The sequence below is a fragment of the Brienomyrus brachyistius genome, chromosome 11 (genome assembly GCF_023856365.1).
Source record: "Brienomyrus brachyistius isolate T26 chromosome 11, BBRACH_0.4, whole genome shotgun sequence".
Classification (NCBI taxonomy): Eukaryota; Metazoa; Chordata; class Actinopteri; order Osteoglossiformes; family Mormyridae; genus Brienomyrus; species Brienomyrus brachyistius.
The window spans coordinates 6,434,981-6,460,613 of NC_064543.1; the positions used below are offsets into that span (position 1 = coordinate 6,434,981).

The 25,633-nt window shown below is 48.3% G+C and overlaps 1 protein-coding gene across 3 annotated transcripts in view; it reads left to right on the plus strand.

The window, feature by feature from the left end:
* The window catches only part of adamts17 (ADAM metallopeptidase with thrombospondin type 1 motif, 17), a 60,914-nt gene that overhangs the window by 23,618 nt on the left and 11,663 nt on the right, over positions 1 to 25,633 (plus strand). For 2 of the 3 annotated variants that reach the window (XR_007400843.1, XM_049031574.1), the window contains exons 9-20: positions 843 to 983; positions 3,173 to 3,323; positions 5,522 to 5,623; positions 6,040 to 6,185; positions 7,022 to 7,191; positions 8,394 to 8,521; positions 12,129 to 12,249; positions 13,217 to 13,291; positions 15,718 to 15,798; positions 19,504 to 19,661; positions 21,335 to 21,494; positions 25,332 to 25,467. Coding sequence is in view for 2 of the 3 variants with exons in the window: in XM_049031574.1 (XP_048887531.1) it covers positions 843 to 983; positions 3,173 to 3,323; positions 5,522 to 5,623; positions 6,040 to 6,185; positions 7,022 to 7,191; positions 8,394 to 8,521; positions 12,129 to 12,249; positions 13,217 to 13,291; positions 15,718 to 15,798; positions 19,504 to 19,661; positions 21,335 to 21,494; positions 25,332 to 25,467 (1,569 nt within the window). In the remaining variant the exon portion in view is untranslated. The remainder of the gene's footprint in view (positions 1 to 842; positions 984 to 3,172; positions 3,324 to 5,521; positions 5,624 to 6,039; positions 6,186 to 7,021; positions 7,192 to 8,393; positions 8,522 to 12,128; positions 12,250 to 13,216; positions 13,292 to 15,717; positions 15,799 to 19,503; positions 19,662 to 21,334; positions 21,495 to 25,331; positions 25,468 to 25,633) is intronic. The other variant, XM_049031575.1, reaches the window with a different exon arrangement.

Sequence of the window (25,633 nt, forward strand, 5' to 3'; positions counted from 1 at the left end):
AGGACCCAGTGGATGCTGCCGCAGAATTATGTGCAGGAGTGGGATTGGCCTGAGGAGGGCGCCACTCATGCAGGTCTCTTAGGTCTCTGCAGGCTAAGATGTAAGTAAAAAAAAAAACACAACTGTTCTTTAATATATGTCAGACATGCGTAGCGTATTTAATGCGCTACTTCACATCGCCGGTTTCATTTACATTATTACATTATATTTCTTTAGCTGATATTTTTATCGAAAGTGACGTACGACTGAGGAAACGGGGTCAGCTAGTCCCCGGGGTGATTGTGGGTTAAGAGCCTTGCTTGGGGACCCAACAGCAAAATTACTGTGTGGGCCCTAGGCTTTGAACCAACAACCTTCTGATTACAGACACAGTGTCCTAACTCGCTGAAGCACACACCCTGATTTTGTACCAGGGTCGCGTGAATGTTCAGCATGGTTCATCGCAGAGGCGTGGTTTTGCTCCGCATCGCTTTCCGTCTGGGTCCTGCAGTAACTTTCGCTTGTACCTGTTCTGCTTCATGCAATGGGCCTGACGTATTAGGACCCCCTGCCCCCCCCCCCCCCCCCCCCTTTTCCCTTCTGTAACCTGGGAGCCTTCGCTCTGCTTTCTGACTCCAGTTGCTGTTCTGGAATGTAGGTCGCGGCTTTGGAAGAATTGTGCCGTAATTGCCCAGAGTGACACGCTGATCTACCCCCTCCTCTTTTTACAGTCCCGCCCCGTATTGTGCATAATGGGTCAGGTGACCTTTGCAGCTGGTTTGTATGAGTTGGGGGGGGAGGTAATTGCATCCACGTGGCAGGATTGAGTGATGGGGCTGTGTGACTCCTGCTTCTGTCCCCAGCGTGGGCATGAGCCACGATGACGACCACGCCGCCTGCACCGGCCACTCGCACATCATGTCGGGGGAGTGGGTGAAGGGCAGGAACCCCAGCGACCTGTCCTGGTCCACCTGCAGCCGTGACGACCTCGAGAACTTCCTCAGGTGAGGCGGGAGAGCCGCTCTCGCGAGTGACGAGACATGGAAAGCGCTTGCGTCATCGTCCGCAGCCCCGTCTGAGCGAGAAACGGCCGCCATCCTGCTGCAGGCGGTAAGCCTGGTCCTCTGCAGGCCTGCAAACCCGGGCGGGGAGGGGGCCCGTCTGGGGGTGCCGTTCTGCAGCTTTTGCCACCTGGCAATGCGCTTCCTCTTGGTAGAGTGACTGGCATCGCTATGACGATTCCCTGCTGCCAGTTATCCCAGTAGCGTCTGTTAGGGTTGCACCATATCACATTGTAATTATATGCCGCATGCTCAATAATCACCAGGGCTTCATATGCTGGACCTAAACATTTGTCCGGACTCTGGCTTTTCGGTACTATGCAGACGTTTACTCACGGCCACAATTTGACCTGCGGATTAGTAGTGCGGCTAAAATATTACTGTTGGTGCATTGTGACGCCTAAAAGTCAGTAGTCTATAAACTTGCTGCATCCTTATGTTTTATTAAATTTAGTCAGCGGAGCGCGGCACATGCTAATGTCTTGGTGAATCGTGGAAGCGATACGCGCTGAGGTAGCGGTGAAGGAAGGGACAGCTCAGCAGCCGCAGCATGCTTCGAAAGAGGAGATTATCGCGCATGTGCCTTATAATCGGGATATGATATCGTGCAGCCCCAGTGTCTGCTGGCACTAGCCTGTACTGGGTTCGCGTTTTTGTGCAATAAAGAGATCTGGCCGCCTGATTGATCAGATCACCGCGGCTGAACCGTCAGATTTAGGAATCAGTGCTCTTCCTGCGTACAGGAATCCGCCCCCGGGATGCTGGTGAAGTTCTTCCTTGGCATGGTGACATCTTAAGGCGGATCCGTCTCAATCCTGATACTCGCAGAACGTTGAGGGTGGAAGCCAAACAGTCCGACTGCCGGCTTGACTGTGGCGTTGGTGTTAGCAGAACATTTTCTTATTCACTGTATAAATATGTTGTTTATTATTATTATTATTATTATTATTATTATTATTATTTATTGTCACCCACTGTGGTCTGGTCCTCCCAGCACCGAACCCTGCTGTTTGGTATTTCGTCACAGAATCCGCATCTCCATTAAAATTCTCAATACGATTCAGTTTAACTTTCTAAATTGATCATTAACATAGCTAATTTCTCACCGCTATTCTTAGTCCCAGTCGAATTGTCTGATTTTCATATTTTAAAGTTGATAAGCCCTTTTGATTACTAACTCCTCTTCTTGCTCCATGAGAGAAATTAGTTTCAAAATGGGTTTACGGGGCTCCTTGTCGGCGCCTGGGTGTCAGTCGGACAGTATTTGATTATGGAAAGGACCTGTCTTGAGGTTTGTTCCCTGAAGCTTTCGGATATCCGAGCCGTTTCACATGATTCATGCTCCGACTTGCTCTGCCTTGCAGACCATAATAATAACGACCTCCCTACACATGAGCTGACCTGTCCCTGTACACAGATCCTGCTTTTAATGTAATGTAAGGGGTCTTCGTCACACTGATCAGTGTGCTTGTTTATGTATCATTGATCAGTGCCCCTACTCTAGTGATTACTAAGTAGAAAGTCCCTTCTCCAGATTTTCAGTTTGCCGAAAGACTGGACTGTTATAAAAAAAAAAAAAAAAAAAGATGATTGTGCTTTGTATGTAATTAAACGTATGAAATGTAAACTAAGGTCCTCGGAGAGCAAAGCTTTGTAACTGATATCGGCCGTCTTTATCTCCATTACTTACACTGGAGGTCATAACACTCCCATGGGAGCCGAAACGATGCCCTTTACCTCCTCTCTCCAGTTTTCCTTTAACCATTTACCTCTTCGGAGCTCTTGTCGTCATCTGTTGCATTAAGTGTGACAGACTATCCTCATCTTCGTTTAAAAAACAGCTTCTGAAGTCGTCCCATTCATATAAACCCTGAGATATGGTTACCAAACCCATTTCAGGTGCTGGAAGGTGGAATCTTACATCACGATGCGTTATATATTGTGCTCGGGCACTTCCTGTCATTCGTTAGATGCTTACGGTTTTCTTATTTCTGCCGCCGGTCGAGAAACGGTCTCGCTTCTTGTGGGAGACTCCTGAGAAGTGGGGGCGTGTCCTTAGTGACAGGAGCGGAGCAGGTTTCTGTGCCCTGGGGGGTGATGGACGTTTTCCCACGGGGACACTCTGCCCGCAGGTCCAAGGCCAGCGCATGCTTACTGCGGATGGACCCGCGCAGCCCCTACCTGGTGCGTCTCCCACCGAAGCTGCCTGGCATGCACTACAGCGCCGACGAGCAGTGCCAGATTTTATTTGGTACCAACGCCACCTTCTGCCAGGATATGGAGGTAGGAATCTCCCCTGAACTCACTCTGCTGTGCCCTGTTTGTAACGGGGTGTTTTGGTAACTAACGGGATAGTTGGCACTAACATGTTACTCCACCCCCCCCAGTGTTTATGTTAAATTGTCTCTAATGTCCTGAATATGTACTTTTCCCATTGTAGCTGGTAATGCATTTCCATGGTGAAATGGATTCTTGAAAATTAAGGGAATTTTTTTTTTTTTTGATTTTATCAAATGCCCTGTGGTGTGGGTCCAGGCTCGATGTGGGTCCAGGCTCGATGTGAGCCTTTTGTGGAGGACGTCCCCCCACGTCAGCTTGAGCTTCCCTGCCAAACCTGCACAGCTTCTCCCTCACGTCCCTCATAACTAGCCAAAACTTCAAACTTGTTTCTCATAAAGAACAGTTCTCAGGGACCGGTTTTCCGGTGGGGAAAACCATCCGATGGTTTGATTACAAGCTTTGAGAAAACATTTGATTACAACGTGTGGCGCAGCCTCGGGGCCTGTGATGGGAAGGTCGCGGGTTCGAGCCTGGCATCAGCAGAATAGTCACATGTCTGTGGGCCCTTGAGCGAGGCCCTTAACCCCCAGCTCCGTGGGTGCCACTGCAGGTGGCTGCCCTGTGATGCCAGGCTTGCCCGTACTGATGACTGTGCCACGGAGGGTAGGATAGGGTAGTGAAAAGAGAAATTCCTCACCGAGATGAATAAAGTGATTTAAAAATAAACAAATAAATAAACATCCAGTGAGCGATGCTGGGGCCACAGCAGTTGCTAAGCTAACGTGTCCTGGGGGGGGGCAAGCTTGCTAATTGGCTGGCAGTGGCAATCCAGGGACGGCAAGCATGGCACGATTGGTCTTCAGTGCATTGCTCCTCACTCAGCCTTCTGTTCCCGAAAAGGAATAGTAGCGAGCTCCTGCTTGTAATCGATTGGATGTGCTCTTGATGTGATGTGCTCTTGATGTGATGTGCTATGGATGTGATGTGCTATGGATGTGATGTGCCCCACCCCAGCATTTGAGTTTTACTTGCACAAAAATTTTCTGAGGGCAGAACGAAAAATGATTGGTTCGGAAGAGAGAACCAATCGGATTGTAGAGGAGGTAGGTCCAAGCAACTAGAGGAGACCGTGCCAAGACATTTGATTGGTTGGTTTTGCCTCCCCTAGTTGCTTGAAACCTCCTCCTGTAGAATATCATTGGTCATTTTTCCTTCTGCCTGCGGAACAGGTGAGATGGGGCAGCTGTCAGTGGTGAAAAAGTAGGGTGGGGGGGGGCTTTTCTTGTGGGACATTTGCTTCTGTATTGATACCAAAAGCTTATTAAACCATTGTATAGCTGCACCTGTCCCCTTAGTCCGTCTGCTCTATGCTCGTCCCAGTCGCCGTGGGACGTTCCGGAAATATCTTTAAAAGTATTATTGAAACATTATTTCAGTCACATTTCAAAGGGTTGAGTGAATGAGTAACACAATAGTGTGATCGTGTCATGTGTTTTTACAAACTGGTTTTATAGAAAGACTTGCAATTATATAACTGACTCAAGCACTGAGCCTGTAAAATCGCCCGGACGAGTGCGCGGGTGGCGGGTTACGCTCACAGAACACGCCGGTTTCCTGACCGTGATGCAGAGGGAGCCGCAGCTCCTTGGCAGGGCGTGGATCTTGTTGTCAGGGGCAGCGGTCGGCCAGAGTCCGTCTGTATGACACGCAGGGTGCAGGGGTCCAAGAAAAGCAGGTCGGATCCAGCTCATGTGCCTGCAGAACTTCAAACGGGCGTTCGTGTTGGCGATATCGCGGCACTGAGATGGCACCATGCCCAGCCGTCCCACTGACAGCTTTATAGTGCGGGCTAAAGGCTCGAGGAGCCGCAGTGAACGGCGCGCTCTGCGGCATCTGAAAAAGCCAGAGGTCTCTAGAGCAGTAAAGTCACCAGATTTCCTTGAAGGGCAGTGAAAAGGTATCATTATGTGGAGAGACTCTCCTGCCTCAAGAGATTCATCTTCCTTGCTGCTCTGAAACATCATTGTGTGTGTGTGTGTGTGTGTGTGTGTGTGTGTGTGTGTGTGTCTCCCAATAATGTCATAAAACCTGTTATCTTTTGTGCCTGGTGGGGAGGGTGACATGCTTGTCCTGAAATTTTGGGTCATTTCAGTGAGTAATGAGTCCCCCCCCCCCCCCCCCCCCCCCCATTTGTATTACAGCATCTGATGTGCGCTGGCTTGTGGTGCCTTGTGGAAGGAGACACTACTTGCAAAACCAAATTAGACCCCCCCCTCGATGGGACAGAGTGCGGAGCCGACAAGGTGAGACCAAGAAGCATCTAGAAGCTGCCTGAAGTGTAAATTTTAGTCTTCGCCTCTTACTTTTGCCTGAAATACATCTTCAGCTGTATGGAACATTGATGTGGTTGGAGAGATTTTTCCGGTCTGTCTTGCGGGGTGAGCTCTCCTTTCTGTCCTGCTCCGTGGGGGTGACTTCAGGGCCCTGAATGTGCGGCCTGTGGGTTTGCTGTTGTGACGGTGTGTGTGGTAGATGGTCATTGCAGTGCTGAGACGTGAGTGGCTCTCTGCTGTCGCCCAGGCTGTGGACACGGGGGGTTGGAGCGTTACTCTCCGGGGGCTCCTTGTGTTTAACCTGTCAATCAGGGTGCCGTGTGCCAGCGCAGTACCCGGCCAGCTCCTGCTGGGGGCGCTCCTCTCATGGCTGGTGTCACTTTCAGTGGTGCAGGGCAGGAGACTGCGTCAGCAAGACCCCCATCCCCCAGCACCTGGACGGGGACTGGGGCCCCTGGGGCCCCTGGAGCATGTGCAGTCGAACCTGCGGCACTGGGGTCCGCTTCCGGCAGAGGAAATGTGACAACCCTCCGTAAGTCCTCACCTGCATGTTGTATCACCATCTTCATCACCATCTTTGTAACCTTTCTGGTCATCAGGATAATTACCAGATTACCATATCCATTACTATTAGCATACTCATCTTAACCATCATCCTCAGTGTCACCATCATCGTAATCATCATTCTGATCATAATCAGCGTCATAATCATAACAATCATCATTATAATCTTCATGAGAAATATCAAAATTCATAATGATCTAATAATTATTAATATAATCGATTGCGGTCATCTTCTTTTACTGCACTCAGAATAATCCACCATGTTCTATTGATATAGAGACCCTGAATCTCTGAAGTGCCTGGCTGTCATTGCAATAAGCCGACTGCACTTCCATTCCATCCCAGGAGGGGGCGCTGTAACAAACGTGGCCCAAAAATTCCGAATTAATTTTTATGATTTGCTTTGGCAGTGAAGATGTTTTTAAAGCATTCTTCATGTATCTTGCTCCCCCCCCCCTCACTCCAGCCCCGGTGTGGGCAGTAAATCTCCGGCAGTTGACACAGCTGACAGATGACCGCAGGCCAGGTACCTGCCTGCCTGTTGCTGTGTCTCGGAGGGGGAGACGTCTCTGAGTACACCGGCCACAGACAGGGCTATTAAAAGTACATAGCATTAGAACACACCAAAAACACGGTGTATGACCAGGGGTAAAACCTACTCACCGTTTTGCTGTTCGTAATTGTACTTCAGTGGGTTATTGAACGTGTTGGTGGGGGGAATGAGACTTTTTTTCCTGGAGCAGTGGGGGGGCCACGGGCTGATTTACAAAGCAAAGCTAAAGCTTGCTGCTGCTCTTCTCGCAGGCCGGGGCCGGGAGGGCGGCACTGCCAAAAAGCCAGCGTGGAGCACAAGGCCTGCGAAGCCCCCCCCTGTGCCAAGGGGCTGCCCACCTTCCGGGACCAGCAGTGCCAGGCTCAGGAGCGGCAGGCGGCCAAGAGGAAGGCAGCCATGTGGACGGCCGTGATGAATGACGGTGAGCGTTCGCCTCGGGCGCGACGGCGCCCCCTCCTGTTAGCATTTGCAAATACGACGGAGGACTCTCCCCTTTTCGGGGTTTATTCTGAATAAGTCCGATCTAGCTGACGTGCAGGACGCTGCTCCCGGGCCGCTTGCTGAATTACGCATGCGGGCTTCAGCGGCCGCCTGACAGCTCTGCCCGCCGCCTCCGTTGCCCCCCCACCCGCCCAGCTCTCCCGCCGCTCTCCCCCCTCCCCCGGCTTCATATCTGCTCCATGTCTCTGACATCTGTGGCCCGGCCCTGCCAGGAAAAGCCCAGCGTATAGCGAGAGGCGTCATAAATCTGCAGCATCCATCGCTACGTGGCCGGGAGCGGCGTGACAGCCGGGAGTCTCGCGTCTGAAAGGCGTTTGCGTTCGGTTCTGTATCCCTGGATCACGCTCGTCCATCCTACGCATCCCGCAGTGCCCCGACACCCGGCCGTCCACAGAAAATGGGATTCATCAGGGTCGAGAATCTTCTTCCAGTGCAGCAAGGTCCGGCTCCAATACTTTCGTGCCCATTGTAGACCTGTGAATGGTTCACTGGGGTCAGGGTGGATGCCCGCCTTTCATCACAGCCCCATGTACAGCAGGGCTTGACACACCGTGTGTTATGACATCATCGGTTTCTACCGGATCAACTCACTATCACTCAGGTCTGCAAGATCAGCGACTAGTGCTGAATGTTATCTCACCTTTTACTATGTCCTAGACCTTGACATGTGCTGCTGTAACAATATTCCCTTACGGGTGGCCGTAATGGTTTGGCTCATCGGGGGGGGGGGGTGTGTGTGTGTGTGTGTGTGTGTGTGTGTGTGTGTGTGTGTGTGTGTGTGTGTGTGTGTGTGTGTGTGTATGCAGTATATATAAAAAACAAAGGACAATGGTGTCGCAGTACATTTAAATATTAACATTTGTTATTTAGTTTAAATGTTATTAATGTGCCTTTGGGGGTCACATAGATGTTAGTAATTGAGCTGTTTCACTGGGATTTGATTAATCTTTCAGCTTTTCAGTGGAGCCCCCAGTGAAGGTTATATACTGACGTCTTACCTTCAGTAGGAGTCAATGGGGAGGCCTTGGGGGCTCCTGGAAGCCCCCTGCACATGCAGACATGCGCGCTGAGCCGCACGGCGTGGCACATGACTGTCGGCTTTGCGCTCTCGCTGTGTTCCAGACAAGCCGTGCGTTCTCTTCTGCACCCCCGTGGGCCGAGAGGCCTCCGTCTTGGCGGCGAAGCGCGTCCTGGATGGCACCCCCTGCGGACCCTATGAGACCGACCTCTGCGTCAACGGAAAGTGCCAGGTAAAGAAGGACAGTGGCAGTCTGTCTGCTCGCCCCCCCCAAGCGAAGGGCAGCCCTCATCAGCACGTGCCGTTTCTTTCTCTCCCTATTTTCGGTTTTTGCACCGCAAGCTGATCAAACAAACTCTAGCGGGGGGAGGGGGGGGGGGCTTTAAATTTAATTTAATTGGTTCAAGTGGCAGATGGGGTCAGGGCTGAACAGAAATTTCCTTCCTCCTCTGCGGAATTTATTTATATGAACTACAGTTTGTCTTTTTCTTTGTTGTTAATCCTTTCTGGGTGAAGATGTCCCATAATGCTGTTGGTTTGGACAGGTTTTGAACCCCAGGATTACCATGTGGTGTCAGTCACCGGCCCACTTAACCCAATGGGATTCTGTAAAGTAATTGATGGCCGGCAGGTTAATCCAGGACCATCACCAGCTCTCCCAGTCCGCCCACTATGGGCCACGCTCTCCGCTCTCTCATCGCTACCTCCAGGCTTTTGCATGCTTAAGAAAATTCCACAGCTTTGGACATATGCACCATCCACCGACTGCCGGGTCGTGAGCCAAGGACTAGTTTTTAAACGGAACACTCCAGAACACATCCCACCAGAGCCAACGCGAAAGTTCCGAGGAGATCCGTGGAAAGACCACATGATCCGGAATGTTCTGGTCCTCAGCGGCTAACTCTTACGGGTTTAACTGGGTCGGCATCACATATTCACGGACCTGCCAGCGACCCTCGGAGCTCCTCAAGCCCCCCCATCGTGAAACTCCCCAGGATCACTTTGCGACTTGGTGGGTGGAGGGGGGCGGCGTTGGATGCCACACTCTGAACTCTTGCCCCCCTGCGGTGCTGCTGTTAACGGCTGGTCGACTTTGTCCCGGTTTCCAAGAAGCCTGGGCCCCCACGCAGATGGTTTAGCATAACATTTACGTCTCCCCGTCCCCCCTTCGCCCCTTCGGCTCTCGAGTGGAAAGTATCGGTTTCGAGGGGAGGGGGGGGGATGAATTTATTTAAGTTTAATTGAAGTATCTAGTGATGTGGCAAACCCAGCTGGATCGCATAGGCGGGGAGACGAGACCGGCTCATTTGCTAGCTTGGTTACCCTTGCACAGACATAATGCCCCCCCCCCCCCCCCTCTGCACGCAGCTGATGAACACAGTGGATCTGATGGCGCAGGAATAGCCAGCTAAGGGGGCCGGCCTGGCGTCTGAGCTTTGACGGCGAGTCGTTTGTTGACAGCTTGACTCGAGGCTGAAGACGGCGTGGAAATATCCGGCACATGTAGCCGGGCCGTGTCTAATCTTTCTGAGCTGCAGATGGGAGAAATTCTGCGTGTCGCACTGCGTAGCAAACTACGATATTTCAGATCCAAAGAAACGCACTTGACTTATTCAAACATATCACTTGCGGTAATTGATATATCATGTGCTGTGAAACGGCGTAATGGGGTTAGGTTTGGCTTGATTCTGTCAAACGTGGGCCAGGATAAAGAGCGCCAAACTCTCACCTGAATCGGCCATTTTCCCCTTCGCTTTGAAACTTAGCATATCAGTAACACTTCCGTCAATAGACTGTTGAGCCAGTCAGAAGACGGATCTGTCTTCCTGTTCATGGGTATGAAATTTTTTGCAGCGGCTTCTAGTGAAGCATCTGTGAGTTTGGCGTTTGAAGAATGTGTGTCACTGTAAACATCCAGTGTGATTGATTAATGGATGGATTCTTTCTTTCTTGACGTCTTTGTGCTTATTTTCCTCATACCGTTGGGTCTCTCTCTCTCTCTCTCTCTCTCCCCCAGAGAGAATGCGTGTGTCTTCCTCGTTACACCATTTTACCTTCTCCTGCCTGTGTATGCTGACCTGTGCTGTCTCGTGTGGGGAGCGTTGGACGGTGCACGGCCGTGACCCTGCTGACACACACTCGTACCCATGCAGGAGGGTTTCCTTTCTCCTGAAACACTCCCTGTCTGCGTGTGAATCGTGCCTCGATTGGGTGAGCCAGCCTGCAGGGTCCCCTGGAGTTTCAGTTCTGCTGGTGACATCACTCCCAGCCAGGCACCCCCCAGGTGGGAGAGCTTTTGCAAGCCCCCCCACCCCCCCCAACACCTTTCCTGTACTGATTAATAGCCCTCCCACCTCACCAAATGCTCACACATGGTCTTAGAAGCTCATTTTTTGGCCAGATATCAAGTGGGCTGTGTGTCAGCCCCCCCCTGCTCTTCTCAGGCGGCCTGGGTTTATCGGCGGATTCATCCAGGGAGAGAGAGTCACTCGTTGAGAGTCACTCGTTGAGAGTCACTCGTTGAGAGTCACTCGTTGAGAGTCAATCGTTGAGAGTCAATCGTTGAGAGTCAATCGTTGAGAGTCACTCGTTGAGAGTCACTCATTGAGAGTCACTCGTTGAGAGTCACTCATAGGATCTGCACAGTTTGTATTGAGGACAGGTGCAATTGTGGGATTTAACCCTTAGGGGGCTAAACATCCGTAAGAAATAAGGGATGCCACCCCCCATGACTAAATTTGCCGAGATGAGGGGTACAAAATGCGTTTTGAAAATCTGGGACAAACCACTGAATAATTTTAGAAAAAACACTTTTTCAGGGGGACTGAGACAAAAAACGTAAATGTGGTCTAGAACCGTATGGACCATCATACAGATCTGCCAACGTAGGCCGGCTGCAGCATAGCAGGCCCTCTCGAACTCGTGTGGACCATCATACAGATCTGCCAATGTAGGCCGGCTGCAGCATAGCAGGCCCTCTCGAACTCGTGTGGACCATCATACAGATCTGCCAACGTAGGCCGGCTGCAGCATAGTAGGGCCTCTCGAACTCGTGTGGACCATCATACAGATCTGCCAACGTAGGCCGGCTGCAGCATAGCAGGCCCTCTCGAACTCGTGTGGACCATCATACAGATCTGCCAACGTAGGCCGGCTGCAGCATAGTAGGGCCTCTCGAACTCGTGTGGACCATCATACAGATCTGCTAACGTAGGCCGGCTGCAGCATAGCAGGCCCTCTCGAACTCGTGTGGACCATCATACAGATCTGCTAACGTAGGCCGGCTGCAGCATAGCAGGCCCTCTCGAACTCGTGTGGACCATCATACAGATCTTGAGGGTTTTTTGTTACTGAAAGGATGTGGAACACCAGCCTTGTGGTTTTGATTCCCAGACTTATCACAGTTGATGTTTGCTACATGCCGTTCAGTAAAATCTGTGTATGAGCTCAATCTGCTTTCAGCCAAAGTAATCCTACATCTCTCTCTTTTTCTCATTGGCCCAGGAACTGGATGTTAATCTTGACATCTTGGTTTACCATGAAATTTCATTATATATTTTCCATACATTTTCGTTGAGCGAATGCGCAAGTTTTTTTTGTGTGTGTTTTCTGACGGTACAGGGTTAGGATCTTGCTTATTATGTGAACAGAATGGTTCCATTTTTGTGGTCAAAAGACTTGTTCTTAACTATTCTGCTTCTGGTTCATACTGTTGTGATTCATACTTATGACTAAATCATATAGCCTTAGGTTTGGGTCTGTCGCTGTAACCTTCCTCTGCACTCCTTCTGAAATCTCCAAGTACTCACATACTTTTAATCATTTATGTCTGTTGGCAGAAAATTGGCTGCGATGGAATCATTGGATCTTCTGCCAAAGAGGACCGCTGTGGTGTGTGCAATGGTGACGGCAAATCCTGCAAGATAGTCAAGGGTGACTTCAACCACACCAAAGGAATGGGTGAGTCAGACGTTCTACGACATGAAGGGAAAGTTGGGTATGTTGGGTGGGGTAGTGGATTGGGCATGTCTATGAGCTGTAGCAGACATCAGGGAACCTCCGTCTTTGCAGATTCCTACATGGCAGAGTAGGAATCGTGGGTCATTGACATGCACTCAGCACATCTTGACCCTGTCTTGCAAGATGGACAGGAACCAGTAGAGACATGACCTTGCTGATTCATCCTTGGCTTATGCCTGTGTGATGGCTTTTCTGCGGGTCTCCATACAACTGGAACTATTGGACACTCTGTCTTCTCCATGTTGTGACTAGCCCGTGGTCCGTAGGCCGGCATGGAGACCTGAAGCAGCAGAGAATCCACCAGTCTTGCTGTGACTTGTAGAAATGTACAGGAACTGACGCGCCGATAGTATTAGGCATTGTGTTCAGTACCTAAATACCTGAGTGATTGGCGGGTGCGCTTCGAAATTTAAGGTAAATTCAAAGTGGTGGTTGGTTTGTTGCCTAAAGGGGAAAGTGAACTCAGGGCATGACTGCCGAGATCAAACTTGGGTGGGAGGGGGGACGTTGAAAAGTTGAAAAAAATTGCAGTGGGAAAACTTGCCCTGAAGTTACGAGCCAATAAATGACATTTTTCCCATTTATAGCAATTGACCTTTGACCTGAAGCATGTAAGTTTGGATCCACAGTAGCAAGCTGACAGATCGAGACTAGGATCAGCCGCATTCTGGTAGCTTTAAACGCTGCCGAATTCACGAGCCATTAACCAACCTCGCTGTGCCTGCCCCAACTCTGTTATTAATTGTGATTGTGATTTTGACAAAATGACCTTCTCACGTCCTCTTCTGTCAGGATGTGTGTGTGTGTGTCTGTGCGTGTGTATCTATGCCTTTTGTGTGCTACACTGTGAAGAACGTGGACGCTGTCACCTCGACTGAGCTGTTTCTAATCATGTTCTTTCTCCCAGTCACCAGTAGCCATTGTAAGAAGGTTTCTACGTGTGTGATGTCAAAGCCCAGGGCTGTTCCCAAGTGTTTCTCATGTAAGATACCTTCTGGTGGACGAGTACCTCCTGGCCTGTTTGGGGAGCGCCACGCACCGTTCCTCTCTGGGTTCTCCTGGGAACAGAAGACTAGAAGTTATGGAGTGTTTCTGAAAAAAGCACCATTACGTAATAGTTGGGCTTCCAGTTCATGGCAGACACATTGTTAGGATAAGCAAGGACAGTTGGAGGGATCCCAACGACATCACAAATCAGAACAGCTGGGTCTCCCACTCTCTCACTTTGGAATTCTTTTTTTTTTCCAGTTTTCCAGGCCTCCTCATCTTTCTGGAATATTCCTGACTCAAATAAGCTTGGCAACCCTTTTCGACTGAAACCCTTTTATTGAAAAGAGCCTCCTTATGTTTTACGTAATGTTTTATTGAAACGCTGCAGCAGCGTTGTGGATAGGCTCTGGGCTGCCCAGACACTTTCCCCCAGGAGAACCCGTTTGAGAATGCTGTGTGTATTTTAATCTCCGCATTATTAAGCCTAACAAACGCCCTTTTGTAGGTTATACATTATCAGAAAGGAACAGCAGGAGAAGTGTAGGGACTCGGGACACAGCAGAATTCTTCAGAAACATGAACTAAACCACCATCAGCACTTTACCTATTAACTGAGCTACTTTATGGTGCCAGTACAGTAAACTCACGTTATTCAAAGAGGGTGCAGAAGGGCCTCTTCTTGTACCTGAGATCATCTAAGGGGGCTTCAGCCAGTGGAGCCACTCCCTCATTGTCCTGTAAGTTTTTCAGAGGGTACTAACAGGCAATGGTAGGCTTGTTGTCTTGGTGGTGGGTGCCCACTAACAGTGGTTTGTGTTCTGTGATGTGGAGTGCTGTGTTTTTGCTGCTAACAGCTTGGTTGTGGGTTTTTTAGTTAAGCACACTGGGTTGGGAGAAAACACAACTGGTGTTACTGGAAGTGCTGGGAAATAAAGATAATCAAAGCAGCTTGCTGGTGAAGATCTAGGAAGAACGTGACTGGTTTTTTTAAACCAAAATACACTGGTATTCTGGATACGTAAAAATTGATACATGAATATTCACCCGAGTCATTGTACCAATTTTTTTTAATGCTCCGATGATGATAAAATTGTGTACATTTGCATATATACGTATATATAAGTACACACACATATTCACACACACATATAGGTCATATTTCTCAGAATAAGCACCTAAAGTGTTCTCATCTTGGAGGGGATGTTAGGCAGACCTTGCCAGCATCTCTGGACTGAATCCCAGCCCTCCCTTAAAGGTCAGTCTGCCCCAGTCCTTCCGTCTTCTTGGTCTTTTCTTTCTTTAACGCCGTAAGGCTTTGGAAGGTCCCTCCGTCTTCCATCTTTTTTTGTGACGTGTGTCTTTCCTTCTTCCAGCAAGGAGTTTTACTGCTCTGGCACAGAAACTGCGCTTTATTGTAAACGGGGCCAATGTTTGGGGTCTTCAAAGGCTGCGGCGCCCTTTGATCGTTGGATGCTCTTTTAAGGAATCACATTTTGCAGGAACACATTTTGTAAATTAATTTGGAGCTACAGCAGAACTCAACCTGATGCCTTTAAACCTCGGATTCGTAAGTTGGGGAAAATCCCTGCATTTTATGATTGACGGAGCAGAGGAATGGAAGGTTGACGTGAAACGCAGCAGTGCTGGTGGCTGGCAGGTCAGATCGGTTTCAGTCAATAGTCCTTTCAGAATACGGCGGACCTGAGAAAAAGAAGAAACAGTTTATGCCATTTATGTTCGGAGCACCAATTCTGCCTGGATCTGCTCATTTTGGGAAAACACCTTAGAGCCGGTCTTCCTGTCAGATTTGGAAGTTGTACCTCCTTGAGGAAATGGAGGATCGAGCTGCTTTGGATTATTCTTATTGCCCAAGTGTTCTCTGGCCCGGTACTAGGAAATGTGGGCTCGGACTGGCCTGGGGGGGGGGGCAGGGGTGGACGCAGGTCTAGGTTTAAACAGAGCTCTTTAAGGATCTTCGACCAAGGATCCGCTCTTGCCTGTCACAGGTCTATTTCCCTTTCTGGGTGGTCTTATGGGGGGGGGGGGTCGTCTTCACCCCTGTGGTCCTGTACCCTGCCAGCACATCTCCACTGAATGTGGACACCGGAAATGTGACAGGAACACAGGAGACCACCTGACCTCGGCCAGCTGAACGCTCCCATCCCCACCTCCCCCCCCCGCACCTCCTAATAAGCACTCCCCCCAAAAAATACATTTTGAGTTTGACCCTGGAAACGAAAGCCAGTTACCAATAGTACTAGTAGAGGAGTTCCTCGAAATTCCTTCAGTTTCTTCTGAAAGAAACGAAAAGCTCTGATCCGGCGTCCCACCTCAGCCCCTCGGCGCCCCCCGCCCGCCCTGACGAGGCGCCATGGTGAGCTCCTGTCCCCCACTTCACGCTCTCTCCCGTCGCCCCAGGTTACGTCGAGGCAGCCGTCATCCCAGCCGGGGCGCGGAGGATCAAAGTCGTGGAGGACAAGCCGTCCCACAGCTTTCTGGGTAAGATCTTCTAAACTTTTCAGTGATACGCTTGTGGGTCCCACAGAAGGTTCCGGAACCGCAGAGAGCTAAGGCTGTTTTGTGGCCGGATTGCTCGGTTGGATACGAATGAGGCAGGTCCCTCAGGAGATTAGGCGATTAGACAGAACAAACTACTTTTATTGAAATGTTCAATGTTTCTTTTTTTTGTTTTGTACTTAAATGAACTCGGACTTGGATATTTACAGCAGAAAACAGCAAATGAGCACTGAGAAGTTGCTCTGGTTTGGAATTAGCTTTTCCTTGGCATAAAATAATCATAAATCAAAATTTTGGCAACGCTCACATTCTGTTATTACGTGCCTGGTCTGGTTAATGAGCTTAACCAGAATTTCACATCATACCACATTGGGTCCATTTTTGTTTTTTAGTGTCACAGCTTCCTGACTAAGAGAGAGAGAGAGACCCAGCAGTATGAGAAAAATAAGCACAGAGACGTCACACACTGCAGAGCATCTCAAAATGGCTCTCATGTCACCCCAAATAAAGTCGGAAGACTTCTGAGAGATGACGCACTTTCCTTATAACGTCGTCGTCTTTCCGCATTAGCTGCCATAATTCTGGATGTTATAATTGTAGCAAATTAATACTACTTGTAGATATAATTCCGCACGGACATTTCCACTGGGTTTAGTAATGAGCAGTTGTCCCGCAGTTGTCCCACAGATTTTGATATCACATGTGCGTTTGGTATTCTGAGCTTTCGGCCGCAGATTTATTTTATCTGTAATATTATATGACAGATTATAGGCTTTATGTAAATTATAGCCATACAGTCTTGCTGTAACATGCCCATAAAAGTGAAAGAGTAGTTGCAGTTATTTTGGTTCTCATTTAATATTATACTATATATATAAATATCTGCCTTGTGTGAAGGTCAGTGTTGTTGGATCGAGGTTTGCTTTAGCTAGGCGCGCTCTGTCAGCTATAAAGGACGTCCAGCCAATGAAAGCCAACCAGATGCCACCTTGTGGTAATTTGAGGACCAGAACTGTTTACCTAAAGTGTGGGTGTCACGAGGTGATGGGTTCAAGCCTAATTTGATATATTTGGGAGTGTTATACTAGGTAATCATGTGGCGTGATGCTGAGAATACACTTCTACTATATTCTGTGCTATTTAAAAACCCTGAATGCCTAATTATTATTTGGCACTTTAAATGTGTCATTTATAGTGAAATGTAATCTTCCCTCACACTCATAAATAGCGGCAGGACTAAATTGCATGTTGTGTGCTCCACCACTGCGCTGTAACTGCGTGAATCACGTGGTGTGAAAACGATGTGAAAGCACAATTCCGCACGCTGCCAGGGCTGGGCTGGGACGCGTCGGAGGCCGCGGTTTGCAGATGTCATTAAGCTTCAGGCGTAACCCTCACTGGCTTTCGACAAACGGGATGTAACACTACACTGATTCACAAGGCCTAATTAGTGTTTCATGACAGAAACACAACATTGGCGCCGAGCAGCTCGGATGCCGAGAGCTGCAGGAACAGTTTGACGGACGTAAGACTCGCTCCGGCTTTCACCGCCCCCCCCCCCCCGCTCACAGGTGACGGTGAGCCCAGTGACACGCGGGAGACCTAACAGCTCAGCTCGGTCACCGGTCCCTCTTCCGGCCGCATCAGAAGCCGCTCCTCCGCCCACCGCCTCTTGGCAAGCCACTCTTATTTGGTTCTTTTTGGCAGGAGACAACTAGGCTTGTCCTGCACACAGCTTATTTATCACAGATAGCAGGGTGTGGAGAAAAAGCCACTTCTTATGAAGGAAAATGAGAGCAGGCAAACGGATCAGGACTGCATCCCTCCATGGAAGCTTCTACTGACATAACATTGTTTTTAACTTCAGCTTTAGTCTAAAATCGCATCTCATAAAGAGCAATTCTCTCAACATTTCATACATTTAGCCATCGTAATTAAGAAATATGTATATTTTAAAGCTTTATTTGTTCTTTCTAGAAACAATTGGAGGGGAAAGTGTGGTGCCCAAATTTGGGTAACGCTTCCGTAGTTTGGACCTTGTATCTGGATGGCTTCTTCGTGAATTTTGGGGAGGTTCCTTACAGATGGGGATAATCTGGGCTTTAAAGCACACGGACGTTTGGTTACAGCCCTCTGTTTCAGCGGCACCTGAACACAGGCCTGATTACACTTAAAAGGCTGTTTGGGGTCTCTGGTACTATCCTGTTGTCATCCGTCCTTTCCTGCGAGGAAAGGGCTTTGCATTATCTGTGGGGGATCAGTCTGTGTTCTGACAAAGCCTTCTGGAGCGGAAGAGCTTATCGGATCCTGCCGGGACTCTTTCATTTTACAGCGTCAATGAACCCGGGGCTACGTTGCCCCAGCTGAGCGCGTGTTACTTGCGTTTGACTGCATTATGTAACCTACTGTAGATGTGGCGACGTCTGCAAGGCGATTGGTCGTAATGGTCATGTCTTCCTACGTTTGAAGCAGGGGGTGTGATTTACATCAGTGTTTCTCGACCCGGTCCTCGGGGCAACGGTGCACATTTTTGCTCCCTCCCAGCTCCCAGTGCACTGTCTGGCAGGGAGCAAAAACATGGACCGTCTCTTTGAGTACCGGGCTGAGAAACACTGATTTAAATCACTGACTGAGTCTTTGGACGTCATTAGCCTGATGGCTACCTGTCAGTGGTACTTCCCTGTACTCTTCTGCTTTAAGTGGGAAGTGTTTCGTTGACATTAAGATAAAGGAAGCGAGGCCCCTCTGATTATGGATACAGCAGCATAGATACTGCAGGCTGCTGCTTAATATCCAAGAACAAGGGGATTGTGAGGCCTTCTCTCTTACCTCCAGACTATAATCTGACAGTTTCTGCGAAGTAACTTAATTCTTGCTCATATATACTGCTGGCCATTTCAGTGCAGGTTAAAGGCTTCATCCGTGGGGACAGCAGCCGGGGTTGGGGGGAGTTAGGGCGTCCTTGATGCCACCTGTTTTTGGTCCACGGTAGTCTTGTGAATGTGTGAGGTGGACACAAAATCACCTGCCCACCCAAACTCGATCTTGTGACATCACCTGTGACTATTAACAGGATGTTTGAGGATGGCGTCGGTAATCGTTGACATCACACTCGAAATCCCTGTCAATATCTGACTGAATAACTGGTGATTTAACACACGCCTTTAACACACACGCATTGCTATTACGCTATGTTGTTTTTTTAGATATCGCCCAGCCCTCCTGTCCACTGCACCCACATTGTCACCCTCTGTAGCACCAGGTATCTAGCCTGTTCGCTGTTGTTCCTGTTTTTAGTCTTGCTATAGCACCTGCAGATAAAAGAAGTGTTTTCTGTATTTTTAGATATCTTGCGGAGACCCAAAAGCTGAAATTCACTCGTTCCCGTTGCACTCGGGTGGAGTGTTAGTGACAGGATACAGACAAGAACCCAGCTAATGTTGTCGTGCCTCAAGCTAGTTTTTCGGTCCTGTAGACTGCAGACTTTTCAGAAATTAAAAGCTTTCCACGAGAACCTCTGCATTGTAACCTTTCACCTTTGGCACAGGCAGGATTCACAGCGTTGCCGGTCGTTTTACTTTGGTGTTGAAACACGATGCATTTTCCGTAGGTTTTTCTGTCTGAACGGGACGTTTCGATGAGGCAGTTACGTCCTGGACTTAATGTCACGCTTCCTTGATGTTATAGCTCTGAGAGACTCTAGCAAGAGGTCCATCAACAGCGACTGGAAGATCGAGCTGCCCGGGGAGTTTGAACTGGCCGGAACCACCGTTCGTTACGTGAGGAGGGGGCTCTGGGAGAAGATGTCTGCCAGGGGACCTACAAAGACACCCCTCCACCTCATGGTAAAAACATCAGCCTTAGCCAAGGCCCCCCCCCCCCCCCCACCGACTGGCTGTCTGACCACCAGAGTTACCCTCGGTTTCCTTCCTTTGGGGGGGCATTTTGGCATAGCTATATTACTAAATGGCGTTACCCCAATCTCAGATTTTGAAATGGTTGGTGGGGGCTAATTGTGGCTTGTAAAGTGTGACGGATGCTTGTTATAAGTGCCAAGCGTGTAACTTTACGTCAGCAGTCAGGCCCAATATTGGGAATACAGACCATTTCAGTTCTGGCTGGAGAAGAATGTACACAAAGGTCTGTTTATGTGGAGCTAATGAAGGCTCAGGCTAAGTCTGCTCTCTCTCTGGTTATTCTTATTATTTTTTTTCTCCTTGGCCACGCAGTTCTTTAGCAATACGGAAAACAAAAGGACGTAAACAAAAAACGAAAATGATATCTCTAAGGACTGCAAGATGTTACGTGTTTCTCTGTGACTGGACTCAGCAGCCGCATCTGCTCAGATGCCTCCAGCCATAATGAAGTTGGGCTTTTTCTTCCCCTCTATCTGAGGGACATTTAAGCAGGACACAATTAGCTCTATTAATGACTTCGTTAAGGCCCAAAATCCACAAACGGATGAGCTGTTTTCAGTTAGATTGGGCCAAATTACCTGATGAGAGATTTCGAAGCTGTACGTGTGTCGGATCCGGTTCGCGTCGTGTAATAGGAGGTCCTACTGGGGTGGACTGACAAAGGTCCGTCTGTGTGATAGTGGAGCGATGAGGTACCCAATGGAGGGCCTGCTTCCGTCCCAAAGGCCTGTCACTTTGATGAGTCTGAGCCAACATCAGAAAACCATCACGCCTTGTAACAACGCAAATCCCCTTGAAATGCAACTACTTGCTCTGTTTGTACAAATTTCAATGCAATTTGCGCATTTGTTTACTTTTCATTACCACTGAAGTGTCTGAACAGATTTCAAGGTGAGTGACCAAAATGCCGGCTTCTCAGCAGTGATCACATCCAAATCAAAGTATGAAATTCTGAAGTATGTTACAAGTGTAAACAAGTGTAACAGCAATATTTATGCTTGTAAAAGGTTAAAGGGCTTCTTCAAACTTTGAGCCCCTCAAATAAATACTAATCAGCATTCACACTAATGAGGCTTCATAGATCATTTATTTGTTTAAATGTAAACCTTAATCATAAATTGTCTACAATTAAATCTAATGCTGTTATTTTAAGTATGCGAGTGTTATTAAAAATTGAGGAATGAGCCCGCTTTGATCTTTAATCAGTACGAACAGGACTCCTCTGACTATTAATAATCCTGAAATGTCACAGTGTGTCAAATTATGCTTGTAATTAACTCAACGGCCCAATTAAGCAAAATTAATTAATTAGAAGGCTATGGAGGAAAAGATCAAAATGCACATACGTTCCCAAGGACAGCAGCGGAGAACCACAGAATTTTTCATCAAAAGCTGATGACGTCGTCATCAAGGCGTCGAGTGAAGCCGCTGTGAGATTGGCTGTAAAGCCCAATGGGTATCGCAGAACGCGTAAGAAATTCAGAAGTATTTTTCGGACTCTCTCCAGACATGTAGCGAACCTGCATTATTCTCAGAAGTCTTTGTTTGCTTTGTGTTATCAGCGGCTCCCATCTAGATCTGCTTCCCTGACTCTGCTTCAGGTGCTGCTGTTCCACGACCAAACGTACGGCATCCACTACGAGTACACCGTGTCCCTGAGCCAGACGACGGAGGTCGGGGACCCGCCCGCCACAGAGCCCACCCCCCTTTACATCTGGACCCACAGTGGCTGGGAGGACTGCAGTGTACAGTGTGGTGGAGGTGGGTCGGTTGCTCTTTTGCTCGGAACTTGGAAGTCAGGATTTCCGAATTCCTAGCCAGGAATTTCACCCGAAGCGCCCTCTGAAGTCAGAGTTCCGACTCAGAAAGTCGGAGGAACATCTGCGACCCGACCTCAGAATTCAAGATGGCTACAGTAATCATCAACTGTTCTAGAAGCGGTGGTTTTATACTGTCTATTAGCACTTATGTCTCTGTGGCTCGTTAAATCGGTTGTGCACACAGTACTGTCCAATCGCTATATGTAGACGTGTTGCGATGGTGTTTGGCAAAAATGTGTTATCAGCTGATATTGCTAACAATGAAAGCCGGTCAGAGCTACAGTAGGACCAGAAAGCGGGATTCCTTGCTTAGCTGGATAACTTGTCGGATTAATCCACTAAATGTAGATTCAGTGTGTGTTAGCACTTGAGGGCTACCTAGCATTCTACCTGCCTGCCTGGATTGGGACTCTGTGACCTGGATTTCTGGCGTCTCTTCGGTGTGGGGGAGGGACTTAATAAAGAGCCAACCACTCATCATTGGGCATCATGTAGTCGAGTCACTTTAATGACATTTCACACAACGAATTTCTGCAGAACATCAGGCGGGTAGAACAAAGAACAGATGAAGAGTAAATACTGGATATGTATAAAGAAAAGTTCACAACAATCACTCAGTGCAAGTAAACAGGACAAGACAGTACAAGACAGTACAAGATATATATGCATATATATTATATGTGTATATAGACACTAGACAATGCAGATATGCATGCAGATATGACCTTCCTGTAGCTTCTCCACTGTAGTTCATCGGCAGGTTAATCCAGTTCATAGAGGCCAGACGGCATGCTGGGTAAGAGACCCCCCTAACATGTGCTCCGGAGTGATGCTCCCCCCCCCAGCAGTGCTTGCAGTGTTAGCAGAGTGAAACATTCTCTGGACTCAGCCTTAAAGGGCCAGTTCACTCATAAACTGAAAAAAGGCTATGTTTTAGATGGGCTTTAGTGCTGTCTGTCCATCTCGGTTGTTCCGTTGAGAGTTGCCTGGTTATGGAGATATCAGCCACACACTATTTGTGCAGAAGATAATCACAGGGGTCCTCGATGCTGTCGAATATTTCTAATGTATTTTTCTGGCACTTCAATCACCGCAGAAAGAATGCCAGTCCTTCCCGTTATACTCAAGAGGAGCCCGACATTTTTACAGCCAGTATCTCCAAAACTGGGCAACTCCCAGAAGAATCTTGATGGATTCTTGATGCACTAAATCTCTCGGATCTTTTCTTTTCCAGTTTAGGGTTGAACATGCAATCGGACCCGGGTCTAGCCCTGGCTGGTTCCGTGCTCCTGCCCTCAGCCAGTGCCGTTTATGTGCTGGTTAAATTGACTCCTGCTTTTATTGCTGAGAGGAGGCTAATTAAATGCTGGCCTGAAGCAGGAGGGTGCAGATTGTTTGCATTAAAGTCGTTTTGTGGTCTAATTGAATCACGCTGATGCAAATTTGAAGTTGGACTTAATCTCTTTGGATCGGGTTTTTGTAGGATTCAGAAGTATGAGCCAAGACTCTCGTGGGTGTGACCCCCCCCCCCCCCCGCCAGTGTTGGGACAGCTGTACTGACTGTGCAGATGCTCTCCACTCTTCCAGGCTACGTCGTTAGTGTCTCTCACATTGTGCCTGGTGCTTTTTAAGGACGATGACAGACTCCTATTTTCAAAATACTGCCCTTTTTTAATCGGATAAAAGTCACATACTGTGGATGTTCTGAATCATTCTGACACACCGAAGGTTTAACCCAAATGCTAGTTTTGACAATCACATTATAGAATGCCGTAAATATCTATTCAAAGACTAGATTTAATGGGATCTACGGCAGGCTGTTGTGAAAGGCGCAGCCAAAGCGCAGTGTTAGAAATGCATTTAACAGCCAATACTCGGTAGCATGTAGCTGATAATTTATCACAGGATGGTTTAGAGCTATTAATACTTGCAGATTTGCTGAAGCATTCAGAGCTACCGAGGCATAATGTACGGACGAACTGTCCTGCTCCGTTCCCCGACAGGGTTTCTGACTAAATTGTGAGAAAACAGGCAATTTTAAGAATGCTGCTTTAATTTGAAGCGATTAATGTCTATTGTGTGTGATCGACTAATAGGCTTTGGATGTCACAGCTTATGGTGCTCTTCCACTGCCACCAGGAACCCAGCCGTACCCAACCTGGATACCAACGTTCGGTTTTCCATTACGAACTATGCGAGATATTTCCCTGGCATGGCACTGCCTACCAGCAGGGCAGAAAGCATTACCGAACTGAACTGGTTGCATCTGATTGGCTGAAACTCATGGAGATACCAGTGTCAATATGCATAGATTATCTGAAAGAAACAAAGGGAATATTAAAATTTATATCTTATTCTGTATAGTATTCATTGTTATTGGTAGTATCGAACATGATGTATGTAATGATGCATTACCAACAACTTGGAACTTGAAAATTTCCAACCTCCTACTTAAAGTACTACAGAACACTTGACCAGATTGGATTTGTAATGCAAACAGCAAACATTAGCAAATGCTATTTCCGCTAGCGTTCGATGCTAGCCAAAGCGGGCTGGAACCGTGCTGTAATTAGTCTCTCTCCGCGGTACAGCTTGGGTTCGGCTCTGTTTCTATGTGCCAGAGGAGGAGTACCGTTACAGTTAGACTAAAGCGTAGAAACACATCCAACGTGCAAAATCCAAGGGTCCACCTGAGGACGTCTCTGAAGTAGGTGGGTTTTGAGCCGAATGAACCGCTTCCTTGTTTATGTCGGGTCATGGCTTCTCTGCGGCATTAAACCCCACCACTTATTGTGCAAATACCACGGAGTGGTTTCCCTCGGGACACTCTGGAATGGGGTCTGAGGAAGCTGGGAATGTGGCGTTTTTTATGCGGGCAGCCAGTGCACTCCTCAGTGATCCGCAGAGCCCCAGCGTCCCCTCTGAGGCCTGCGTTTCCCCTTTAAACCCAGGCCGGCCTGATCTGATTCGTTAAAACCCAGCTACGTCTGAGACAGCAAGACGGCTGCGGCTTCTTAAGTCAGTCCCGCATCTAGGGAGCCCTGCTCTGCTTTCGCTGTGTTCTTGCAGTGCTCTTAATCAAATATTAAAGAACAATTTAAAGCCAAGTTTTTGAATAAACTTTTATTTGAATGTTGACTTCCAGCCAGGATAAATTGGCACTTTTTTTTTTTTTTAATAAGTTCCTTAAGTTTTTAGGATGATTATCTGAGACTTTGAGTAACAGCAGGGCTGTAGGTGTGAAGTCTTGCAGTTTCCCCCTAAGGAGTCGAATTAAATCACTGAAAAACAAACTGTTTTTCACCGGTGTATCACCCGGCATTCTTAGCGAGTGATCTGTCATTTCTCACTTTTATTTTATTTTTGTTTTTGAAAATTCCTGCCTTAGTTATGAGTGATACAGAGAGAAACTGTGAATAGATGTGGGCCTGCTTAGAACTGGAACGGTCCTTTCGGGTTTGGAGTGAGTGAGTCCATGGAGTGTTTTACTTTATGTCTTTCAGTCAGTGCTTGGGCCAGCGCTGATTTGGTGAAGTCTAACTGTTTGCCCTTGAGATTATTATTACTTAACTGTGTTTTATTTTGTAATTGGCTTCCAATTGCAGGAAGTGGTTATGCTGTTAACCAAGGGGCAGATTTAAGGGTGGACTGCAGTGGGCTGTTTTCTTTATTTTTTTGTGTACAGGCCCGTTGGGCGAGCAGATCCGGTCAAGCTGACGTGTCCGTCGACTTCCTTTCAGACTCCTACTTCTGCCGTTGTCCTCTCTTGTTTTGTCAGGTGAGAGAAAAACTGTCGTTTCCTGCATGAAGATAGTGAACAAGACCATGGTGCTGGTGAACGACAGCCACTGCAACCTGGAGAACCGACCGGCTCCCCAAACCAGACCCTGCAACATGCAGCCCTGCCAGTCCCGGTAGGCCCCCCCGGATTGTACCCCTCCCCTCTCCCAACCTCTTGGAGGCATGTTAGGGTGAACAGAGATTCGTTCAAGGTCATCTTCTGACTCGGTAGCATTGGCTGTTTGTGACTGGTATCGAGAAGTGGTACGTTTCACGATGCGTCTAATGCAGCTGATGAGT